We start from the raw sequence: 19934 nt of genomic DNA, 5'->3' as shown, positions 1-19934 counted from the left end.
AACACACAAGCGCTAATCAATTCATCCATTCTCTCTCCTTTTCCCTTTTTAATTCCTGCTAAATGCCCACACATGGCAACTCAGAGCAGCTCAGAAGAGAAAAATTCAAAGTCAACTGAATTCCTTTCACCAAAATATATCTAGATATATTTCCTGCCATTTTTTCTATGCATAATATATCTTCACATTGTTGTTTACAAAATTGGAGTCCTGCTATATGTGCTGTTTTATAGCCTGATTTTTCTTCACTTCACAATATATCAGGAACATTTGCCCATGTTTATAACTGTTCTTCTATCATTATATTTTTACTAGCTACATAATGGCCATCATATATTTTACCGTAATACACTTAATCAATCTCTTCTTGTTAGACACTGGAATTCTTTCCAGTTTTTTGTTTTGTTTTTGTGTTGCCTTCTTTTTCCATCTTTTTTTCTTCCATTCATGAATTTATTCTATCCTTCTTAAAGTGCCCTGACCTCTCAAAACAGACTCTGATAAAGTAAAATACCAGCTCTGCGACCTTGTGTAATTTAACCTCTGAGCCTTGGTTTTCTCATGTATAAAATGAGGGTCATAATGCTTCCTTTATGTGCATCTGAGGAGTAGAGGTAGTATAAATGAAGTGCCTTAGCACATAGTAGATGATCCAAAATGTTAACTCTTTTTATTTGAGAACGTAAATTGCTTAGAAATCATTTGGCTATGATTAAAATGTTAAGTAGATCACATTTGGCACCTGAGAGAGAGGACTATTTCATTCCATCATTATTCTAGTATAAGAAGAGGCTTCATTCTGGTCCTCACTTCATGGTAGAAAATATTTCTGCTGAAATGCATTTTTCCAATGTGAAGATCCTATAATTCCAAATTGAATTACATCTAAGTGGTCATTAGTGAGAAACTGGACATTGATGTGAAATTAGAACCAACGGCTGTCTGGGGAATGCAAGTATTTATAGCTCTCAAGAGAATCGGGTTAGGATACAGGGGCTGTGACACTTCACCAAAGAAACGTTGGAGACTGCTAGTTCTCCTTTTCTATCGTGGTAAGAAAACTCTTTGGCCATGTGGTGTTGGATGCTTACCAGCCATCATGCGGACATGTACAGATGGAAAGTCCAGAGCTAGCCTTGGAAAAGGGAGCAGAAAAAGAGATTATGTACAGAATTAGGAGGGGAAAAAAAACAGAGAGAGCCATTTACACTCCAGTCACCTTAAAGCTGCTAAATGCCAGAGTCCTAGAAGATGTGGGGTCAGGACGGGACATAAAGAGACATGATGTCCTCTCTTCTCCCCAGTCCTCTCTTTGGCACATAGTTTGAAACTACCATGTACTTCTCTGGATACATGCCTGCTAGAAGGTAGGCCTTCCCACCTCTCCTGCATTTATTTTCCCCACCCCCGCATCACCAAGACCTCCTTTCTTCTATAGGTCCTGCTCAGTCCCCCTTCTTGGTTAACACCTTATTTAGTAATGAATGTCCAGGTAGTAAAATTGTTCTTTTCTCCTATCTAAGGTACGGAGCGTCTACTAGATATTTTTTGAGCTCTCTTCCAATACTCTGTATATACCACATTTCTATTTGTACGTTATGATTTAATGATCCAAGCACTTGGTACCTGTTAAAAGCCCTGGGTTTTGTGCATGGCTCAGCTACTAACTATGCATCCACTTTAAATATAGGGATCATGAACTATAAAGTGCCTTCAGGGGTCAGCAAGAAACATAAATGAGTGAAGTAGCCCAGATGAAAGGCAATAGGGAGTAGTGGGGACTATAGAAAACTAGAAACTGTATGCCCTGGCCAAAGCACTCGCCTACTGGTGCCATGGAGTTCAGAGATGTTATTACCTGAAATGAATGAGTGAACAGCTAAATGTCCTTTTTCTTTTTTTTTTTTATGTTTTATTTATTTCTGAGAGAGAGAGAAAGAGAGACAGCATGAGCAGGGGAGGGTCAGAGAGAGAGAGGGAGACACAGAATCCGAGGCAGGCTCCAGGCTCTGAGCTGTCAGCACAGAGCCCAACACGGAACTCAAACCCACGAACCGTGAGATCATGACCTGAACTGAAGTCGGATGCTTAACCGACTGAGCCACCCAGGTGCCCCTAAATATCCCTTTTCTAACGTAAAAGTCATTTATGGTACTTTGGTGTGTATGCGATGGTATATGTTAGACCAGCAGTATTCACACCTGTTGTGTAAATACCAATCTTTTTAAAAAGTCTAATAAATTATCATCACATGAATTACACACCACCTAGCAAAAGAAATGAACACAATCCTACTAAGGTAAAAGGAAAAAATAGCATTTTAGAGTAGTATTTTCACAATAACAAATACTGAGTAACAGAAGAGGAAGGGGTTGGGGTTTGGGGATGGGAAAGTCTTTTATTAAGGAGTAGCAGCACCTCATTTTAACCCACCTCAGCACATTCTATAGAGACACTGTCACCCGTCCAGGACATCTGGAGCTTACTGAAACCTCAAGTGTTCCCACATCCTTTCTTTATGACAAATCCTTAGAAAAATGCAATGTGTTTACAGCTACCTTTGGGTAATTACAACCCACATTTTATATTCCTTCCCTTTGGAAAGTTTCATGAAACAGAGAAAGATACTTCATAGAAATATGAGTGATTATTCATTATGTATAAAGCCTTTGAATAATACATCAAAGATCCATTAAAATAAATGGAAATAACATATTTTAATGGCCCAGTCACAAACTAATTGGAGATATTGAGCAACAAATGATAGAGCCAGGCCAGAGGCTCTCACGGCCTCTCTGCTTGCAGATAGATTCTGAGCAAGGCATGTTTGAAATCCACAGGCATATGGGAAGTTCCCTCTCTGCTTCTTGAGAAAAACCAAACAATTGCCTTAGAATTACATGCAACTGCAGGGGGTATAAGTCCTTTAAGTCATATTACCAGACATACAGGCAAGATCTAATAAATCCAAACCTGAGGTGAAGTATGGGGAAAGGGGCCCTGGATTCAAAAGCCAGAGGTTCGGCCTGTCATCTCTTGCCTTGTGACCTGGTACCAGTATTCTGTTGCCACAATGATGATATGTAATTAAAAAAACAAAAACAAAAAAACACCTACATCACTGGCATACGGTGGTAAACACTGATGTCTGCTTAGGAACCTATAGGTTGGCTGAGCAGTCCTGCTGATCAGAGCTGGGCTCAGATGTGTCTGCAGTCAGCTACAGGTTGGTGAGGCACCTTTACCACCCTTGGCTGTACCCTCTCGTGTATATGGGACTTTGGTGGGAGCAACTGCTGACTGAGCTCTGTGCTAGGGAGTCACTCATCAGCCAGCAGGCCAGCCTGGACTTGTTCTGAGGGCAGTGGCAGGGGCTCCTCAGGGGGGGACTTGGAACTGGAATACTGGCACTTCCTATGCATCCTTTTTTTTTTTTTTTGCATCCTTTTTTTTTTAAAGGTTTACTTTTGAGAGAGAGAGACATCATGAGTGGGAGAGGGGCAGAGAGAGGGAGACACACAATCCGAAGCAGGCTCCAGACTCTTAGCTCTCAGCGCAGAGCCTGACACGGGGCTCAACTCATGAGGCATGAGATCATGACCTGAGCCAAAGTCCGATGCGCAGCCGACTGAGCCACCCAGGCGCCCCCCCCATGCATCCTGTTGGCAAGACACGATAGGAGGTCAGCCCAGGGGCAGGTAAATAGACCCCATCTCTCAATGGGAGAAGCTGCAAAGTCACATTACAGAGCGGCAGGTGCAGAGAGGGGAAGAATTAGTACCATTTTAATAAATCAGGTGGTCACAGGTCTGGGGAACTTACCTGATTTCTCTGAGTAACTGTTACCTTTCCTGTTACCCACAGGTGGTTGTAAGGCCCAAAAAGAGAATATAAACGAACATCATTTTAAACTCCAATTCATTGCAGCAGTTCAAGTGAAGTTAACTAAGGAATGATGTAGGGGATAAAAACCAAAGAATCTTAAACATTTCTGTGTAGACACTGCTGATCTAAGCTGGTGCTGGGAGATTGCTATTTCAGGAACACTGGGGCACCCAGGTGGCTCAGTCAGTTAAGCATCTGACTTTGGCTCAGATCACGATCTCATGGTCTGTGGGTTCAAGCCCTGAGTCTGGCTCTGCACTGACAGTTGCAGAGCCTGTTTGGGATTCTCTGTCTCTCCCTCTCTCTCTAGCCCTCCCTGACTTGCACTTTCTCTCTCTTTCAAAATAAAGAAATAAACTTTAAAATCAGAAACAGCAAGTAATTCTGGTGTTCAGAACTAGCCTCAGAACAGCCCAGGCCCAGTCACCTCAAACCAAGGCCAAGGACAGAGGCCAGATTCACAGTGGCTACCACCCAGCTTCAAGTCACAGCAGACTTCAGGATCATCAATCACATTGTTTCTCTCAGGAAATAAACTGGTCTTGTCCTTGTATTTAGAAAAAAAGTATTCTCTTTATACCAGATTCTATTATGACTTGGATGGGTTTTTGAGATAGCATCCTCTTAGGAGTTAAAAACTTTTCACCTCTCCCATCCTCTCATTGTGGTGCATATTTTAATAACACCCCCAGCAGTGGTGGCTGGAAATAGGCACAAATGTTTTACAGGTAACAGTCTTCCTCACCCTTAAAGCCAAGGAGACGTTGGTGCTGAACATCCTCTCACCTAAATGCCTTCCCATTGCTGGCCAGTAGGCGCTGTCACTAAGAAAGCCACTTGCACTCCCGCAGAGAAGCGCAGAAGACATATTTCGTCTTTGTGTCTTCATATTCTGAGTATTCTCCATCCAGAACACTCTCTTTCCAGATCCCGTGGCTCGCTGTCAGTACCTGGGCTGCAGTGTGGGTTTTTTTGCTGCCTCCTGGTGCATGCTGAGAAGAGGTTTCCAAGAAAACCAGGACACAGACCTTTCAGATCTCATACTGACAGGCAAGCAGATGTCAAGCAGCCTTTTGCAGGCAGTGCTCCGCTAAATGCCACTCGAAGCATCAAGCAACCTTGAACTGGATACCTCAAATTATATCGCTAATTAAACCATGAGGATCTTGTTTTGTTTTCACCTCTGACTGTGCTTGAGAGATCCAAGCAAATTCGACCCCTGGCAGCTTGGATTTTGCAAGACTGTGTAGCTTGGTTGTAAGTGAGGCCGGAGGCACTGCAGTGTGAGGGACGGAGCCAAGGGACTCCAGCCCGCAGGAATGAGCCTCAGGGCAGCCATGCTTCCCCGAGGTGGGAAGGGGCCCAGAACAGGGGCTGTCATTTCTTGACACTGTGACACAGAGGCCTTCGAGAGCACCAGGTGGCCCCGCTCACCCCCCAGCCAGGCTGCAGCTTGAGATCTGTGATGGAGTTTCCCCAAAGCCGTCTTCATCTTAAAACCTGCTTAAAGGCTAAAGGCAAACAAATCCTTCTTGAAACCTGAGTCCATTTTAAGATGTCTTTACTAAAATCCCCTCTGAACCATTAGCTGTTATGTCATATAATTTCCTTTTCCTGAGAGTAACATTCTTGGTGATTACTGCTATAAGGAATTACAAGTCTCACCCTGTAAGAAGCTCTGTTCAGTTTCCCACGGTGATAATGTGGTACTAAGGCGATTTTCTGAATTTCTACCTGAGGTGTTTTTTCGTTTCATTCTGACTACTAAATCTTTCCTTTTTTTTTTTTTTTTTTTTTTTTTTTTTTTTTTTTTTTTTTTTTTTTTTTTTTTTTTTTTTTTTTTTTTTTTTTTTTTTTTTTTTTTCCTTTGACTTTCCTGAGCTAGAAATGCTGTTTGGTTTGGTTTATTTAGGTCTAAGCTGATCCTTAGCACAAAGGCCATTTGGGGGCAGGACAATAGAATTTACAGTCAGGCCTTCTTCAGAATGAAAATATATATCTCTGGATATTTTAAACCTTATTTGGTAATGGTATCTTGGGTTGCTTTATATTTTAATAATTTGGGTATCCAGTGACCAGACATTTCTTTTCAAGACTTTAGCTATTCAGTAAATAGAAAATGGTACATAATCCTAGATTCAAATTGGGTTTAATTTAAAATGTCTCTTTTTTTTATTTTAAAATATGCTTTTAATGTGGTTTTCTTTCATTTGCAGTTTTACTTCCCACTATTTTCCAATCCGTATATCTTGAGTTTTATGTTAAAAATGGGTTGATTGAAAAGGCGGTTGACAAATTACAGATAATTAATTTTAAAACTTAATTTGTATGGGATCAAAGGGTAATGTGAACATACTAGATTTCTCCGGGGGAAAAAATTCCAATGGAAGAAAATTAAAAGGACATAAATTCCAGCTCAGTAAAAGCCCAAGGTGCCTAACAGTTAAAAACAGCTTGAGGACACTCCCTCAGAGCTATTCAAGGTCAGGCAAGGTATTCAAGTAAGTGACTTTAGAGGCCCCTTTACAAAGTCACATCACCTTTAAAATTCTGTATTCCTTTGTGGGGCTTTCAGAAAGTAGAAAAAGGAGGATAATGAATATGTACAGAGGACCTCCCCTGTGCCTTGCTCTGAACTTATTTTTATTCTTCTTACAAATCACTGAATTATTTCACCCCGTTTTCCTGATGAGGAAACTCAGGTTCACAGAAGTTGAGTTATTGGCCCAGGGAAAGAAGTGAGGATTCAGAACCTAAGTCTGACTGATTCCAAGCACCGTGCGCTGATCACAGCAGAACCTATGCCTTCTGCCTCTGGCGAGGGCCTGGCTCCTTACCTGCAGAGAAAGGCAGGCAGGGAGCTGAGCCCAGCCTGCTGAGGGGAAGGATGCCTTTTCTTCCTGGACCTGCAGTAATTACAGAAGGTACCAGTAGGTGGCAGTGCATACATATTAACAATGATGGTGTCTGTGTCAGATCAGTAGATTTTCTCTTTCTGGCTTCTGTGCCGTTTTCAAAGAATCACTTTATATGAGTCATCTGAGCAATTTATACAAAGCATCCCTCCCCAGTGGAATAAAAAAAAATACTAATGTCAACTACCAGATGAGTTGCTCTTTGCATTTCTCCCTGTGATAGTAATAATGCCAGAGCTGAAATTCAGTGCTGGCTTCCTAAAGCTGGCTTAGGCAGTCTGCTTATGATCCCTTGCTGCCTAGGAGCCTCCTTTGCCTTTTCTAAGCTTACACACAGACTGGGACTAACAGGGAATGCTTGAAAAATTACTTCTTTAGAAGCGCTTGGGTGGCTCAGTCGGTTAAGCATCCGACTTGGGTCAGGTCATGATTTCACGGTTCATGGGTTCAAGCCCCATGTCCGGCTCTGTGATGACAGCTCAGAGCCTGGAGCCTGCTTCAGATTCTGTCTCTCCCTCTCTCTCTGCCCCTGCCCCTCTCACACTCTATCTCTCTCAAAAATAAAACATTTAAAAAAACAGAAAAAGTACTTCTTTAAAGACTCTTTATAGCCAAACAGTATGGAAACATGTCCAGTTTCAAAAGAAGGTTAGGACAGTGAGTTGAATCCATTGCCCACCCTCACGTGTAGCAGACACACAGCCAGTGACCCTCTATGGCCACACCTCCAGCAACATCACTCATGGAGCTACAGGATTCTCCGTGAACATAATGAGCTCCTGAAAAGTCTCCGCTTCTGAGGCTCTGTGTGCACAAGGCAGTCTGCTGTTGCAAGGCTGTGACTTTCTGACTGGGTTTGGGGTTTCCTTAAGTTTCTCTAACGTGAACCTGTGGTATATGTTTCTTTAATGACATAAATGGGCTCCCTTGGTTGGATTTTGGCAATTTGCTTTAAGCATAGTTTTCCTCCAGACAATCCTAGTCTGTCTATCTAGGGGGAAAAAAGGGAGTCTTTCTGCAGAGAGCTGTGGCCCTGGCAAGCTGGCTCTAGTGAGCTTCTTTCAATTGTCCCCGTGGGACAAGATACTAGATGACACCAGGCAGCTTTATTTTGCTGAGGACCCCATTCATCTTTATCTACAGGAATGCAAACTCAGTGACTCGACACATTGATATTTTGCACAACTGTATTTGGCATTGTGCCTGGTGCTACTATATGTGGATTTAAATTATCTTTCACTTAACATAAAACTGGTATGAAAAAAAAATAACATTAGCAAAAGTTATCATTTTATCATTTATCAGGTTCTCAACTCACTAAGTTATCATCACTGTCCTTTAGTGAAAGTTATCATTTGTAAGTTGGGAGTAATGTTGGTCGCTCGCTTCTCCATGCGAGGAATGCGATGAAAACGCTTTCTGTTCACGAAACCAGACGGTTCTGGTGAGTGCCACCTGGTAACAAACAGCTGAGTGGAATTAGTGTCCTGTTTGCTTCTGCCCAGCCTACAGAGTGGGATGAACCTGCAGATATGCTTTGTCAACGACAGCAGCAGTGATAAGGACAGCGACGCTGATGACAGTAAGACCGAAACCAGCTTGGACACCCCCTTGTCTCCCATGGTGAGTCCGCCACCACTGGAACTGTGTGTGTGTGTGCTTCCCTGGTCCTTCAGCTTCTTTTTTTGTTGTTAGTCAGGAAAAAACATGGCAGAGGTTCAAAAAGAAATGTCTCTTGCCATTTTTTGACATAGCATGCTCCTCAAATTTGACAGTGATTGGAAAAGCACAGGTGTGATACAATAAAGAGACCTAAGCACTGTTAAAGTCAGCAGCCACTGTCATATAAACCAGGAGAGAAATCACATGTGCCCTAATCAATTATGCTAGGTAGCAGTCCTTCCCCATCGGGCTTAGAGGTATTAAGCACAGACCAGCAGTAAGACACATTTTCAAAGGCAGGGTGGGAATCCAGGTGAGGATGGGAAGGCCAGCACCCAAGAAAATAGCAAGCTAATGTGTGTGAAGTATTCCTTACTCATTCCTTGCACACATATTCTGAAAGATGGTTTAATGATCCTGGGAGCCTATTGCTGGAATTCCTTCCTGTCTGTGAAGTCTCTCACCTTTCTAACCAAAGTCCAGCCAACAGGAAACAGCAGTGGTTTGCGAGAGCAGTGCAACGTCAACTGCATTGGATAACTGACATCCCATCCACTCCAGAGAACAGCACACTGCCCTAGCTCTGGGTTGAATACTTGGCTGTGTCTGATCACTTCAGGAAAGTTTTGGCTGTGTCTGATCACTTCTAAAGTTTCTTTAGAGCCAAAGAAATGTCTCAAGTTTGTCATAAATAGATTCTCCCTATTGTCATGTTACTGTGCTAAAATCAGAGCCTATTCGTGGCACTGAAGAAATAAACTATCTTCTTTAACGTTACTTGAGATTGGTACAGACCAAATCAGGTGGCGAGGGGACCCTCGGCCACTCGAGAGGGCCCAGGGAACACTATAGCCCATCTCCAAAGATGATACCTGACACAGAAAGCTCAGGGCTGCTCTTTTTCCCTTCACAGAGCAAACAGAGTTCTTCCTATTCCGATAGAGACACTACTGAAGAGGAATCCGAATCCCTGGATGACATGGATTTCCTCACAAGGCAAAAGAAATTGCAAGCTGAAGCCAAAATGGCCCTTGCCATGGCCAAACCAATGGCCAAAATGCAAGTAGAAGTGGAAAAACAGAACAGGAAAAAGTCTCCCGTCGCTGATCTCGTAAGTAGCAAACACTGAAATGCCAGCAAGCAATTGGTGGCTGCAAATGGTTGACGCCGTCCCAGTTCTTTCCCAGAGTTATGCAAACTTGGGTTTCTACAAGGCAGTTTGTAAAAAGTACTGTCATTGAGAAATATTTAAGTTCGTTTCTTTTTCCCTCCTACTGTATCGCTGAAAGATAAGTAGCAACAGATTACACAAAAGCAAACTTTGTTCTTGATTCATATCTACTATATTTCTTAGAAGCAATATCAGCTGTCATGGGAATATTTTAATGCCATTTTAAAGGCACTCTCGTTTAGAACCTACTGGTTCTGTTGTGGCAGAACTCGCTATTATTCAGCTCTCATTCCCACCTTCCAGTGAAGACAGGATTGCATAGTGGGGAAGAGCCCTGGGCTTGGGAGCCCTTCCATTGGCCTGCTGTGGGACTCTGGACAAGTTACATAAGCCTCAGTTTTGTCATCTGTAAAATGGGAATAACACCTGTATCAGAGCATGATTGTGGGAATTCCACGAACAAAGTGTTCAAAGACACAGCACAATGCTTGTAACGTGGTACCAGTTGATAAATAGCTGATATTATTCATTTTATCCATGTCATTCCTATTCCTCGAGCTCCCTAGTCATTCATTTGTGGATATGATAATTGACTCGGGGTTGTCACAGCCTATGTTCTAGACCAATCCAAAAGCTTTTGGTTGGAATAGTGTAGCGTTTTGGTGCCAGTAGTGCCCTAGACAGTGTGGTGCGGGGGTGGGGGGCCTCCCAGGGGAAAGTCAGCCTGGGAAGACTCTGGAGCACAGACCCTAAACTGAAGTGGGTGGGTGAGAGTGCGGCTTGCATTCAGTGTACCTGCTGATCTGTTCACACCTCCGTGTCTTCCCTTTGTATCTTCAGCTGCCACACATGCCTCATATAAGTGAATGCCTGATGAAAAGGAGTCTAAAGCCCACTGACCTGCGGGACATGACTCTTGGGCAGCTACAAGTGATAGTCAATGATCTCCATTCCCAGATTGAAAGTAAGTGTGCGGTGTGCTTGGAAATGGGGGGTCAAATGTGAGATCTCGTGGGATAGTACTACCTCCTTGATTCACTTCCTTTGTTTGTTTCATTGGGTTCCTCCTGTGTGCTGCAAGAGAAGGAAGAGAATCACAAGGCTCTGTTCTTGGTTTTTTACTGTGTAGTGGTCAGAAACTTTAAGAACTTTTCAAGGTTCACAGAGGTGATGGGGCCTTTTTATTCATCTCGGATCCCTAGCGCTTAGCACAATGCCTGGTGTGGATTTGGCTCACAACCTCTGTTCCTGGAATACAGTTTAGGAGTTACATGTCATTAATTAGGCAATTATTTCCTCAACTTTACTTGTATATACATTCATTTTATGTCACTGAATCAAATTCAACTTACTGTGTGGGACTCAAGGTGGGGAAAATATGTACAACCAGTATGTGAAAATGACAGGACAACATTTTCTGGGCCTTCTTTCCTCCAGAACAAAGAAGGGCCTGTGACAGAAGTGTCCCAAGTGGGTGGTAAATGAGAGGCACTCACTTGAGGTGGCTGCTTATGTGGAGAAGGGCTGCTCAGCCCGATGAGATAGAGAGAACACAGAACATGCTCGCTTGGGTGGTGTGGCTAGTCCAAGTGAACCATGTGCCCTCCAGCCTCTGGAATGTGTGATGCTGTAAAATCCTGTGGATTTACAGATTACAAACCACCTACGAGACAGGCCAACCAAATGCGTTCAAAAAACGAACTCCAAAAAAACGTTTAAGAACCAACCAAGGAATTTGCACACTAGATTTGTTTGTCACGTATGATAAAGGTATTGTGGTTATGTTAACTTAAAAAAAAAGAGAGACCTGTGTTTACAGATACACACTGAAACATTTAGAGATGAAATAATATGATGTCTGAAATTTGCTTTCAACTAATTTGGTAAGAGAGGGGGAGATAGAGGAGTGACGATTGGCCATGAGTTGGTAATTTTGGAAGCTGGTTAAATGCATGGACATGGAGATTCATTAAATCAGTCTCTTTGTATCAATTTGAAAATTTCCATAGTAAAAAGTTAAAAACTTCATATGGGAAAAAAATTTCCATGCACTTTGTGGGCCCCTCTACTGAGTGCTAGTATAAAAAGCTATCCTACTGGAATTTTTTTTTAATTTAAAAAAAAAAAAAAGCTACCCTAAGAACATACTGAAAAAAATAGAATTGGACGTATTCAGAGTTAATATGTTCAGTGTTGTTTTAAAATCAAGAGAAGGGTTTAACATTCTAATTAGGAAACCACAGACTCACAGGATTTTTTCAAAATTCTACTACATTTTCATTGCAGTTGAGAGTAAATTGCTAGGATTGTTATTCTTTCAAGGATGTGAAAGGCCTCCTGATATTTTACCACTGAAACATCTTCCTTAGACCTCTAAATACTACAAGTGTCATCCAGCTCTTTTCAGTAGTAGATGAATTTAGACCTCTTTGTATGATTTTTTTTTCTCCCTTTTTTAAATTGGAAACTAGTCTGACCTAAAAGCAGATCAATGCATCATTTGAAGTCAGGATCTCTAAAAGCATTTCCAAGGAGGACCTGGCAGAATACCTCCTTCCCTTCTTTTGTTTCTGGGCCCAGACCTCTTGCTGCTAAATGAATGCTATCCCCCATGCGCCTGGACTTAAAAGCTTCGATCTAAGAAGGAAAAAAGTAAGACTGCCCCTTCTGCTTGTTCATATTTTTCAGGAGCAGAGGCCAGATTAACCCAGTGCACGGATTTCAGGAAGATTAGAAATGTATCTGTCCATATGTGTTTTATTCCCAGTATAAATCCTAAGGAATATTCTCCTTGGTCCTCATGCAGAGATTTCAAGAGTTATTTCTTCAAGTCTTAACACACCTGGCTTTCCAGTATCTGTAGCTATGACTTAGATATGACTTAGAACAGCCTGCACAGAGGCTGTTGCTTCTGTGGGCCCTAGGAAGCCATTGAGCATGCGTGGGGCACCTTCTCCAGCTGTGCGTCTGATGGAGCACTTTGGGTGCAGTGGGTCCCTCCAACTCTTGGGTGGCGGGAGTGTCCTCAGGATGGAAGGTGGAAATCTTAACATGCCCCAGACATTTGTGTTCATCCTGCTTTTTCCAGCAAGCTATTTTCCCAGCAGCTAACGATTTCTTTTCCCACTTCAATGTGAATGTAATTGGAAATACTTCATACTTCACTCCTTTTCTTCCAACACTTGTATAATTATGCAAGCTAGTCATATCTTCAGACTGATGACTTCTCCTGGGCTTATGAAAAGCTAATAGAAGAATTCTAAATTTTAGCAAAAGTAACTCGTATAATGGTCCATAGAGCTGCACATATCGACTTAGGCACAATTCTATCCATTTTTAAATGTTCTCGCTCCTTTGCTCCAGGCCTGAATGAGGAGTTGGTCCAGCTGCTGCTCATCCGAGATGAGCTGCACACAGAACAAGACGCCATGCTGGTGGACATCGAAGACTTGACCAGGTCAGTGGTGCCTCCCCTTCCCAGAGAAGGAAAGAAGCCCAGGGTGGCCTAACATTGAAGAATCAGGGCAAGAGCAAGCCCCAGAGAACTTCCCCTTATTTCCACGAGTAACTCACCTAATCTCTGCCGATGTCAGCTGCTTAGCTGGAGGGGAAGTGGCCAGAACTCCTTCCCAAATGCATTGCTTTCTCACCCTCCCTTTGGGATGGACTGTCAGTGCATTAGAACTTCCTATACCCCCACCAAAATCAGGTCAGCATTTCTGGCCCAGGAAGACTTTTTCCTGAAGGACTGTTGCCCTGGAGAGTTAGCCCAAAGCCATTCCCCACTGGCATGTGACCAGCCATGTGATGGGTGCCACAGCACGGCATTTGCTGTTATGTGACCCAGCCCTTGATCACATCTGCCGTGTCCAGAAGGCAAGAACACTGGCACCTTTCCATAGCACCAGGGCCACCAGATTGCTCTCACCATGGGGAAACCCCAGCACTTGAGTTTCTAGCTGGGCCTGGCTCCAAGCACCTCTCTATAAAGAGGTAAAGAATGTTTCCTCCCCTGGGGGATACTGAAACTAGGCAAATGCCAGTCAAGAAATTGCATTTCTTAGTAGTTTTATTTGTAGAAAATACAATGATTATGCCATAATCGCCATAAGTATATAAAGTACATGAAATACTGTGAGCATTTCCTATGAACTCATGTTTGCTATGGTACCTTTTCTGAGACACTACACATGAAGTCTTTAAACCAAGAGGTAATAATTACTATTAATCCCAGAAATGGTATTTAGAGAGTAGAAGGCTCCCCAGGGAGAGAAAGAACACTGCTTGTCTCAATTAACATAAGGAATTAACCACATGATCCAGAACCATCCAAGAGAAGCTTGAAAACATATGTGGTGAAAATGCACTTAGCACCCACCACAGGACCACTTCTCAATGTGTAGGGTGGAATAAAATATTTTTCTAAATTCGGTGTTATAAAAATAGTTTTAGAAAATAAAAAAACAAAAAATAAAAAAAGTAAAACAATAAAATTAGTTTTGGTAGCAAAATAAATGCTACAAAACTATGTTTAGGCTTTTTAAATTTTTTTCTAATGTTTATTTTATTTTTGAGACAGAGAGAGACAGAGCTTGAGCGGGGGAGGGGCAGAGAGAGAGGGAATCACAAAATCCAAAGCAGGCTCCAGGCTCGGAACCGACAGCATAGAACCCGACCCGGGGCTTGAACCCACGGACTGCGAGATCATGACCTGAGCTGAAGTCAGCCACCCAACCGACTGAGCCACCCAGGCGCCCCTCTTTTTTTTTTTTTTTTTTTTTTTTAAGACCTATGGGCAGTACTCTGTGTTGTATGCTTTGGATATTATATTGCCTCGCCCCCAACAAAAAAAACAAAAATAAAAAGCCCAAAGACCTCATACCCTCTCAGCGTACTGACTTGTCACAACAACACTCACATAGTATCATTGCCACCTACAGATTATTCAGGCACTGCCTCAACAACTGTAACACAAATCCCTTTTTGTTAGTCTGAGAAATGTGTAAATAGGTATTAAGATTATGGGAAATCATTCGTGAAATAGAAGATCAAAACCTCCATCTTCTAGGGGTGCCTGGGTGGCTCTGTCGGTTGGGCGTCCCCTTCAGCTCAGTCAGAATCCCATGGTTCATGAGTTTGAGCCCCACATTGGACTCTGTCCTGACAGCTCAGAGCCTAGAGCCTGCTTCATGTTCTTTGTGTGCCTCTCTTGCCCCTCCCTCACTCACGGTGTGTCTCTCTCTCTCTCAAAAATAAATAAACATTAAAAAAAATTTTTTTTAAACCTACATGTTCTAAAAAAATACATGTAAATTCTTCTGTAAATTCTGTGACTTGCCTGTGACAGCAGAGACTTTTCCTCTACTCCCCAAAGCATGCTGCTTTCCTCATTGCAGGGAAGACACTGAGAGGCTCCTCCTTTCTCTCTGTGTGTTAAGCTAGTACTTAGGTTTACAGTGAATTTTTTAAATACCTTTCAGATGGTGTGATCATGGGAAACAGGGCAGGCAGAACCACAGGGTGAAAAGGAGAGGAGTTACTAATTTAAAGATATTAGAGGAACCCTTTAAAGGGGAGCAGGTGGGGAGAAGTTCCCATGTCCGTCTCTGGCTGCACAATATAACTTTGCTTGTGAGGGGATCTGAGGATACTTAAACATACCTAAAGGTAGCAATGTCAGAATTTTGCAGCCTGATCCCAGAAGGCCAAGAGCATCAGCTGGGGAGTTCCAATCACCTGTTCCCTTTACCTGTCCTGTAGATAGTGGCATGTTTTTCCATTCCCAGTGTCAGTTCAGATCAGTGGTTCTCAAGTTCGGCTACACATTGGAATCACCTGGGGAGCTTTAAAAACTATTGATGCCTGAGTCCCACCTCCAAAGAAAATTCTGATTTAATGATTCTGTGGGGGTGGCCTGGGCATTAGGATTTTTCAAAGCTCTCCAGGTGATTCCAATGCACAGCTGAATTTGAGACACACTGGCTTAAATAACACCTCTTTAGAAAAGTACGTCCTGATGCCCCTCAACCCCCAAGACTGGGGTAGGACCCTCTTCTCTGTGTTCCTGGCAACATGGCATCCCTTCCATGTAGAGCCTAATCATATTGTGTTAAATTGTCTGCTATTTCTCTTTACCTACTGTAAACAATCCCCCCCTCCACCTAAAGCAAAGACAATGCCATTTTCATTTTTTGCTGTGTCCCCAGAACCTAGGAGAGGGCTTGCCAGGCACAGATCCTCAGTAATGATTGCTGATAAAAAGGAGTCCTTGTGGGATTTGAATCAATTTTAGTATATGTGCTGCCAAAGCCAGCACTTGTGAGGCTTGGATCAAACAAATGCTAATAAAGGCTTTCATTTAGGAGCACCTGGGTGGCTCGGTCGGTTAAGCATCCTCCTTCAGCTCAGGTCATGATCTCACGGTTTGTGGGCTCAAGCCCCGCATCAGACTCTTGTGCTGACAGTTCAGACCCTGGAACCTGATTCAGATTCCATGTCTCCTTCTCTCTCTGCCCCTCCCCAGTTCACACTCTGTCTGTCTCTCTCACTCAAGAATAAACAAACATTTTTTAAAGTAAAAACAACTTTTCATATAAATAGTTGATGAGAACCTTTTAATTTTTATGGACTAAAACCCTTTCCCTCCCTTGTTTAAAGTGTTATTGAAATTCATGCTTGTATGTATGTCTCAAGATAACTCCCGGCTTTCAATATTTTCTGAAGCTATTTCCTGTTCTTTTTTTTTTCTTTTAATATTTTTATTTATTTCTAGGAGAGAGAGAGACAGCATGAGCAGGGGAGGGTCAGAGAGAGAGGGAGACACAGACTCAGAAACAGGCTCCAGGCTCTGAGCTGGCAGTCAGCACAGAGCCCGACGTGGGGCTCGAACCCACGAACCGCGAGATCATGACCCAAGCAAAAGTCGGACGCTTAGCCGACTAAGCCACCCAGGCGCCCCAGCTATTTCCTGTTCTTTCCTTCTTTCTCAGGAAGACATACATGTGCATGCACACATACACACAGATACATATTTTAAAACTGTTGGAGGAACTATAATTTTTTTAAATTTATTTTAGAGAGAGTGCACAAGTGGGGAAAGGGGGCAGAGAGAGAGAGAGAGGGAGAGAGAGAGAGAGAGAGAGAGAGAGAGAGAGAGAGAATCCCAAGCAGCCTCCACATTCAGAACAGGGCCCAATGCAGGACTTGACCCCACGACCCTGGGATCATACCTGAGCTGAAATCAAGAATCAGACACTCAACTGACTGAGGCACCCAGGAGCCCCTAGATACTATAATTAGCCACAGTGGAATCTTAGCTCAGTGGGCATCAAGATATTTCTTGAGCTGAATTTAAGTGAGGCCCATCAGCTACTTGATGAAAATGATCAAGGCTGTTTTGTACACATAAACAGGGCCATGAGATGGTCTGCTACAGGAATAAGGGGCTGATATCTTTTCCCTAAGTTTCTTTATTGTTAAATGAATATCACCAATTATTTGCAGGCTGTTGAATGTGGCAAGGACACTCTGTTGTCACTTCCCTATTTCTGAAAGTATTTGTGGTTTGTCTCTCTATACCATAGATTGGAGACATTCTGCACAAAACCAGTGAGTTAAACTTGACGTCACTGACTACCCAAGTCTAGGCAGCACACAAAAACTGCCCTGAACCTTGATTACAGCTGGAAACCACAGCCTTAGAGACTTTCTCTTGCCAAATTTATAAATTCCTACGATTGTCCTTCAAAACATTTGTCTTTTGCAGACGTCAAACCCCACCACTCTCTGAGAAAACGTTTAATTAGTGCCCAATCAAGTGATGTAAGCAGCTTGGCTGTTTTTCCCCCTCTGTCTCCACTGGTCAGCTGCTGGCTTGGCTGAATTTAGGGCTTAGAGGCAGTAACAGGGCTTGATGAATCAGAAGATCCATCCCGCCCTAGCATTCCCTCCCTGCCACCATCATGCCCTTCGGATTTATGGGATGGCGGGGAGTATGCAAACATGGAAAATCTTGGCATCTGCAAAGACCTACGATTTGTTAGGAAGACATTAGCTTTGTACGAGTGGAACTGGATCATTGGCTTCAGATTTCTGTCAGGAGCCTTTTTAATGCTTATATTTGTGTCTGTGTGTGTGTGTTTAGATAAAGTAATCACGTGGTTATCTGCTATCACAACACCTTGTTTTGACTTTTTGCTTAGCATGATTTTCTCTCTGCTATCTCCTGCTTTGCTACTTGTTCCTTTTTTGTCTCTCTCCACTGGAATATATGTTCCACGAAAACAAAGACCTCATTGTCTGCTCACCAAATCCACAGCGCCAGGAACAGTGCCTGGCACAAAGAAACATATCAAACATTTGTTGGATAAATTTTCCCAGATAATTAACTCTTTTTTTTAAACACAGTGCTTTTTCTTCTCAAAAGTAGTGGCATCTACCATTCTCAGGGTATTCTAGTACATATTAAATAAGAGGAATCTTACATCAAATATAAAAATTAAAGAGGGCAAATCCATTATTTGAGTTAGGCACTGTTTCTTAATTCTCTTGATTTCATTATGAGCAACTCCAAACCTGTTTGCGGCAGTGTTTTAGCTATAGATCTGAAAGCAGTTTGGGTCTCTCTTCCTAGCTCTAAATAATTGTATGATTAATTTTACAGACATGCCGAAAGTCAGCAGAAGCACATGGCAGAGAAAATGCCTGCAAAGTGAAAGAAGCCATTCGACCAGAGGACAAGCTAGAATTTATTTTGCTTCTGTGGTTGTAAAAATGCTGTTACTAAAGGTGGCGCAGAAACAAACAAAATATCAGTGTTAGTCATTGATAACGTTTGAAGCCTAATGTCCAGTGATTGGCCTTTGCTTCTTAATTTATTTTAATTTTTTTTACTGTGCCACTAAATATCAGGCATTTTAATAAAATATTGTTACAAAAAAATGTACAGTACTGACACCATCACTCGTCATGGTTAATCAAAGAGGGTAGTTTTAACTTTATTTTTATTTGTTTAGGGATTTTCAGTTGGAGCAGTATTTTACCATTGACTACTTTCATTCTTCACTGTAGTTTTAAAGAAGAACTGTAAATGACGGTGCTATCCAAGTCAAAAAATACATGCCTGCCTCGTAGTGAAGTTGTAGCTCTCCGTGATATGTATATTTTAATCAGTTTTCAACATTTTGTGAATGTTGACTACCTGAAGTTCATTTTTAGATGTGCTATTAACATTCTGTTGGATTCAGAAGGTTCCTTGAAAGTTTTATGTATAAATATGTAAAATAAAAATGAAAACTTTGTTTCATATGATATGTCTTCTTGCTCACTAGCAAGCCCTGTGTAGTTCTGACCTCTTCACACCTCCTCAACCAAATTCCCCACCGTGAAGATTTGGTCCGTGAGAAAATAAAGTGCTGCAGGGGAAAGCACTGCAGAGGATTGCCAGGAAGATTGTGAAGGGCATGGGAGAGTGTCTGTGTGTGTCTGTGTGAGAGAGAGTATGTGAGTGTGTGTGTGTGTGTGTGTGTGTGTGTGCACGCACGCGCGTGTGCACGAGCACACGCACACTCCAAAGAAGACAACCTCCATAGCGTTAGAGCTAATACTTCGGTCAGTGCTCAGTTACCCGTCTGGAACATTAGCACTTTACTCTCTACAAGCTCCTGGTCTTGTTAGAGCCTAGTACCGCCAAAGTTTGCCATAGGAACAAAAGATGCTTGCATTTACTCTTTTCCCAAGCCCAGTTTGCCATTTTTCAGATATTAACCAGTTCTGTTTGGTCTCGTGAAGAAAAATGCCAAGTCTAAAGTAGATTACAGATTGTTCCCCAAGAAGTAGAGTCGGAAAATTGATTTCGTCAGTTTAGCTAATGGCCATGCAGGTATTAGAGAATCATAAACTATAAGCAGAGATGTGCAGTCAACAATCCAGAACCACCCACAGACCACCTGGTTTCATTATTAGGTTCAGAATGTAATCAAAAGATAGAAGTTTCCTTGGGTGCCTGGGTGGCTCAATTAGTTAAGTGTCCCAACTCTTGATTTTAGCTCGGGTCCTGATCTCATGGTTTGTAGGATTGAGCCCTGTGTGGAGGCTTATAGTGCACGGCCTCCTTGGGATTCTCGCTTGCTCTCTCAAAATAAATAAACATGAAAAAAATGTTTTTAAGTTTTACTTAGTTTCAGATGTAGAATTTAGTGATTCATCACTTACATGTATGAAGATAGAAGTTTAGACAGCTGTCTGCACTTCCCTTTCTTAAAAATACCCAGGTAGATATTTTAGGTAATGAAGAGTTGCCA

At 42.4% G+C, this 19934-nt stretch overlaps 1 protein-coding gene across 5 annotated transcripts in view; it reads left to right on the top strand.

Annotated features, from left to right (window-relative positions):
- Nucleotides 1–18939, top strand: part of SCHIP1 (schwannomin interacting protein 1) — a 123669-nt gene extending 104730 nt beyond the window's left edge. For all 5 annotated transcript variants that reach the window (XM_039241974.1, XM_039241973.1, XM_039241977.1 and 2 more), the window contains 5 exons: nucleotides 8306–8423; nucleotides 9376–9573; nucleotides 10474–10597; nucleotides 12997–13090; nucleotides 18296–18939. In XM_039241974.1, coding sequence (XP_039097905.1) covers nucleotides 8306–8423; nucleotides 9376–9573; nucleotides 10474–10597; nucleotides 12997–13090; nucleotides 18296–18347 — 586 coding nt within the window. In that variant the 3' untranslated portion in view covers nucleotides 18348–18939. The remainder of the gene's footprint in view (nucleotides 1–8305; nucleotides 8424–9375; nucleotides 9574–10473; nucleotides 10598–12996; nucleotides 13091–18295) is intronic.
- The last annotated feature ends 995 nt before the right edge of the window (nucleotides 18940–19934 follow it).

This window comes from Hyaena hyaena, unplaced genomic scaffold, assembly GCF_003009895.1.
Source record: "Hyaena hyaena isolate Hyena2069 unplaced genomic scaffold, ASM300989v1 scaffold_203, whole genome shotgun sequence".
Lineage (NCBI taxonomy): Eukaryota > Metazoa > Chordata > Mammalia > Carnivora > Hyaenidae > Hyaena > Hyaena hyaena.
Note: the sequence above shows the minus strand (reverse complement) of the source record. Positions and strands in the feature narration are given on the sequence as shown.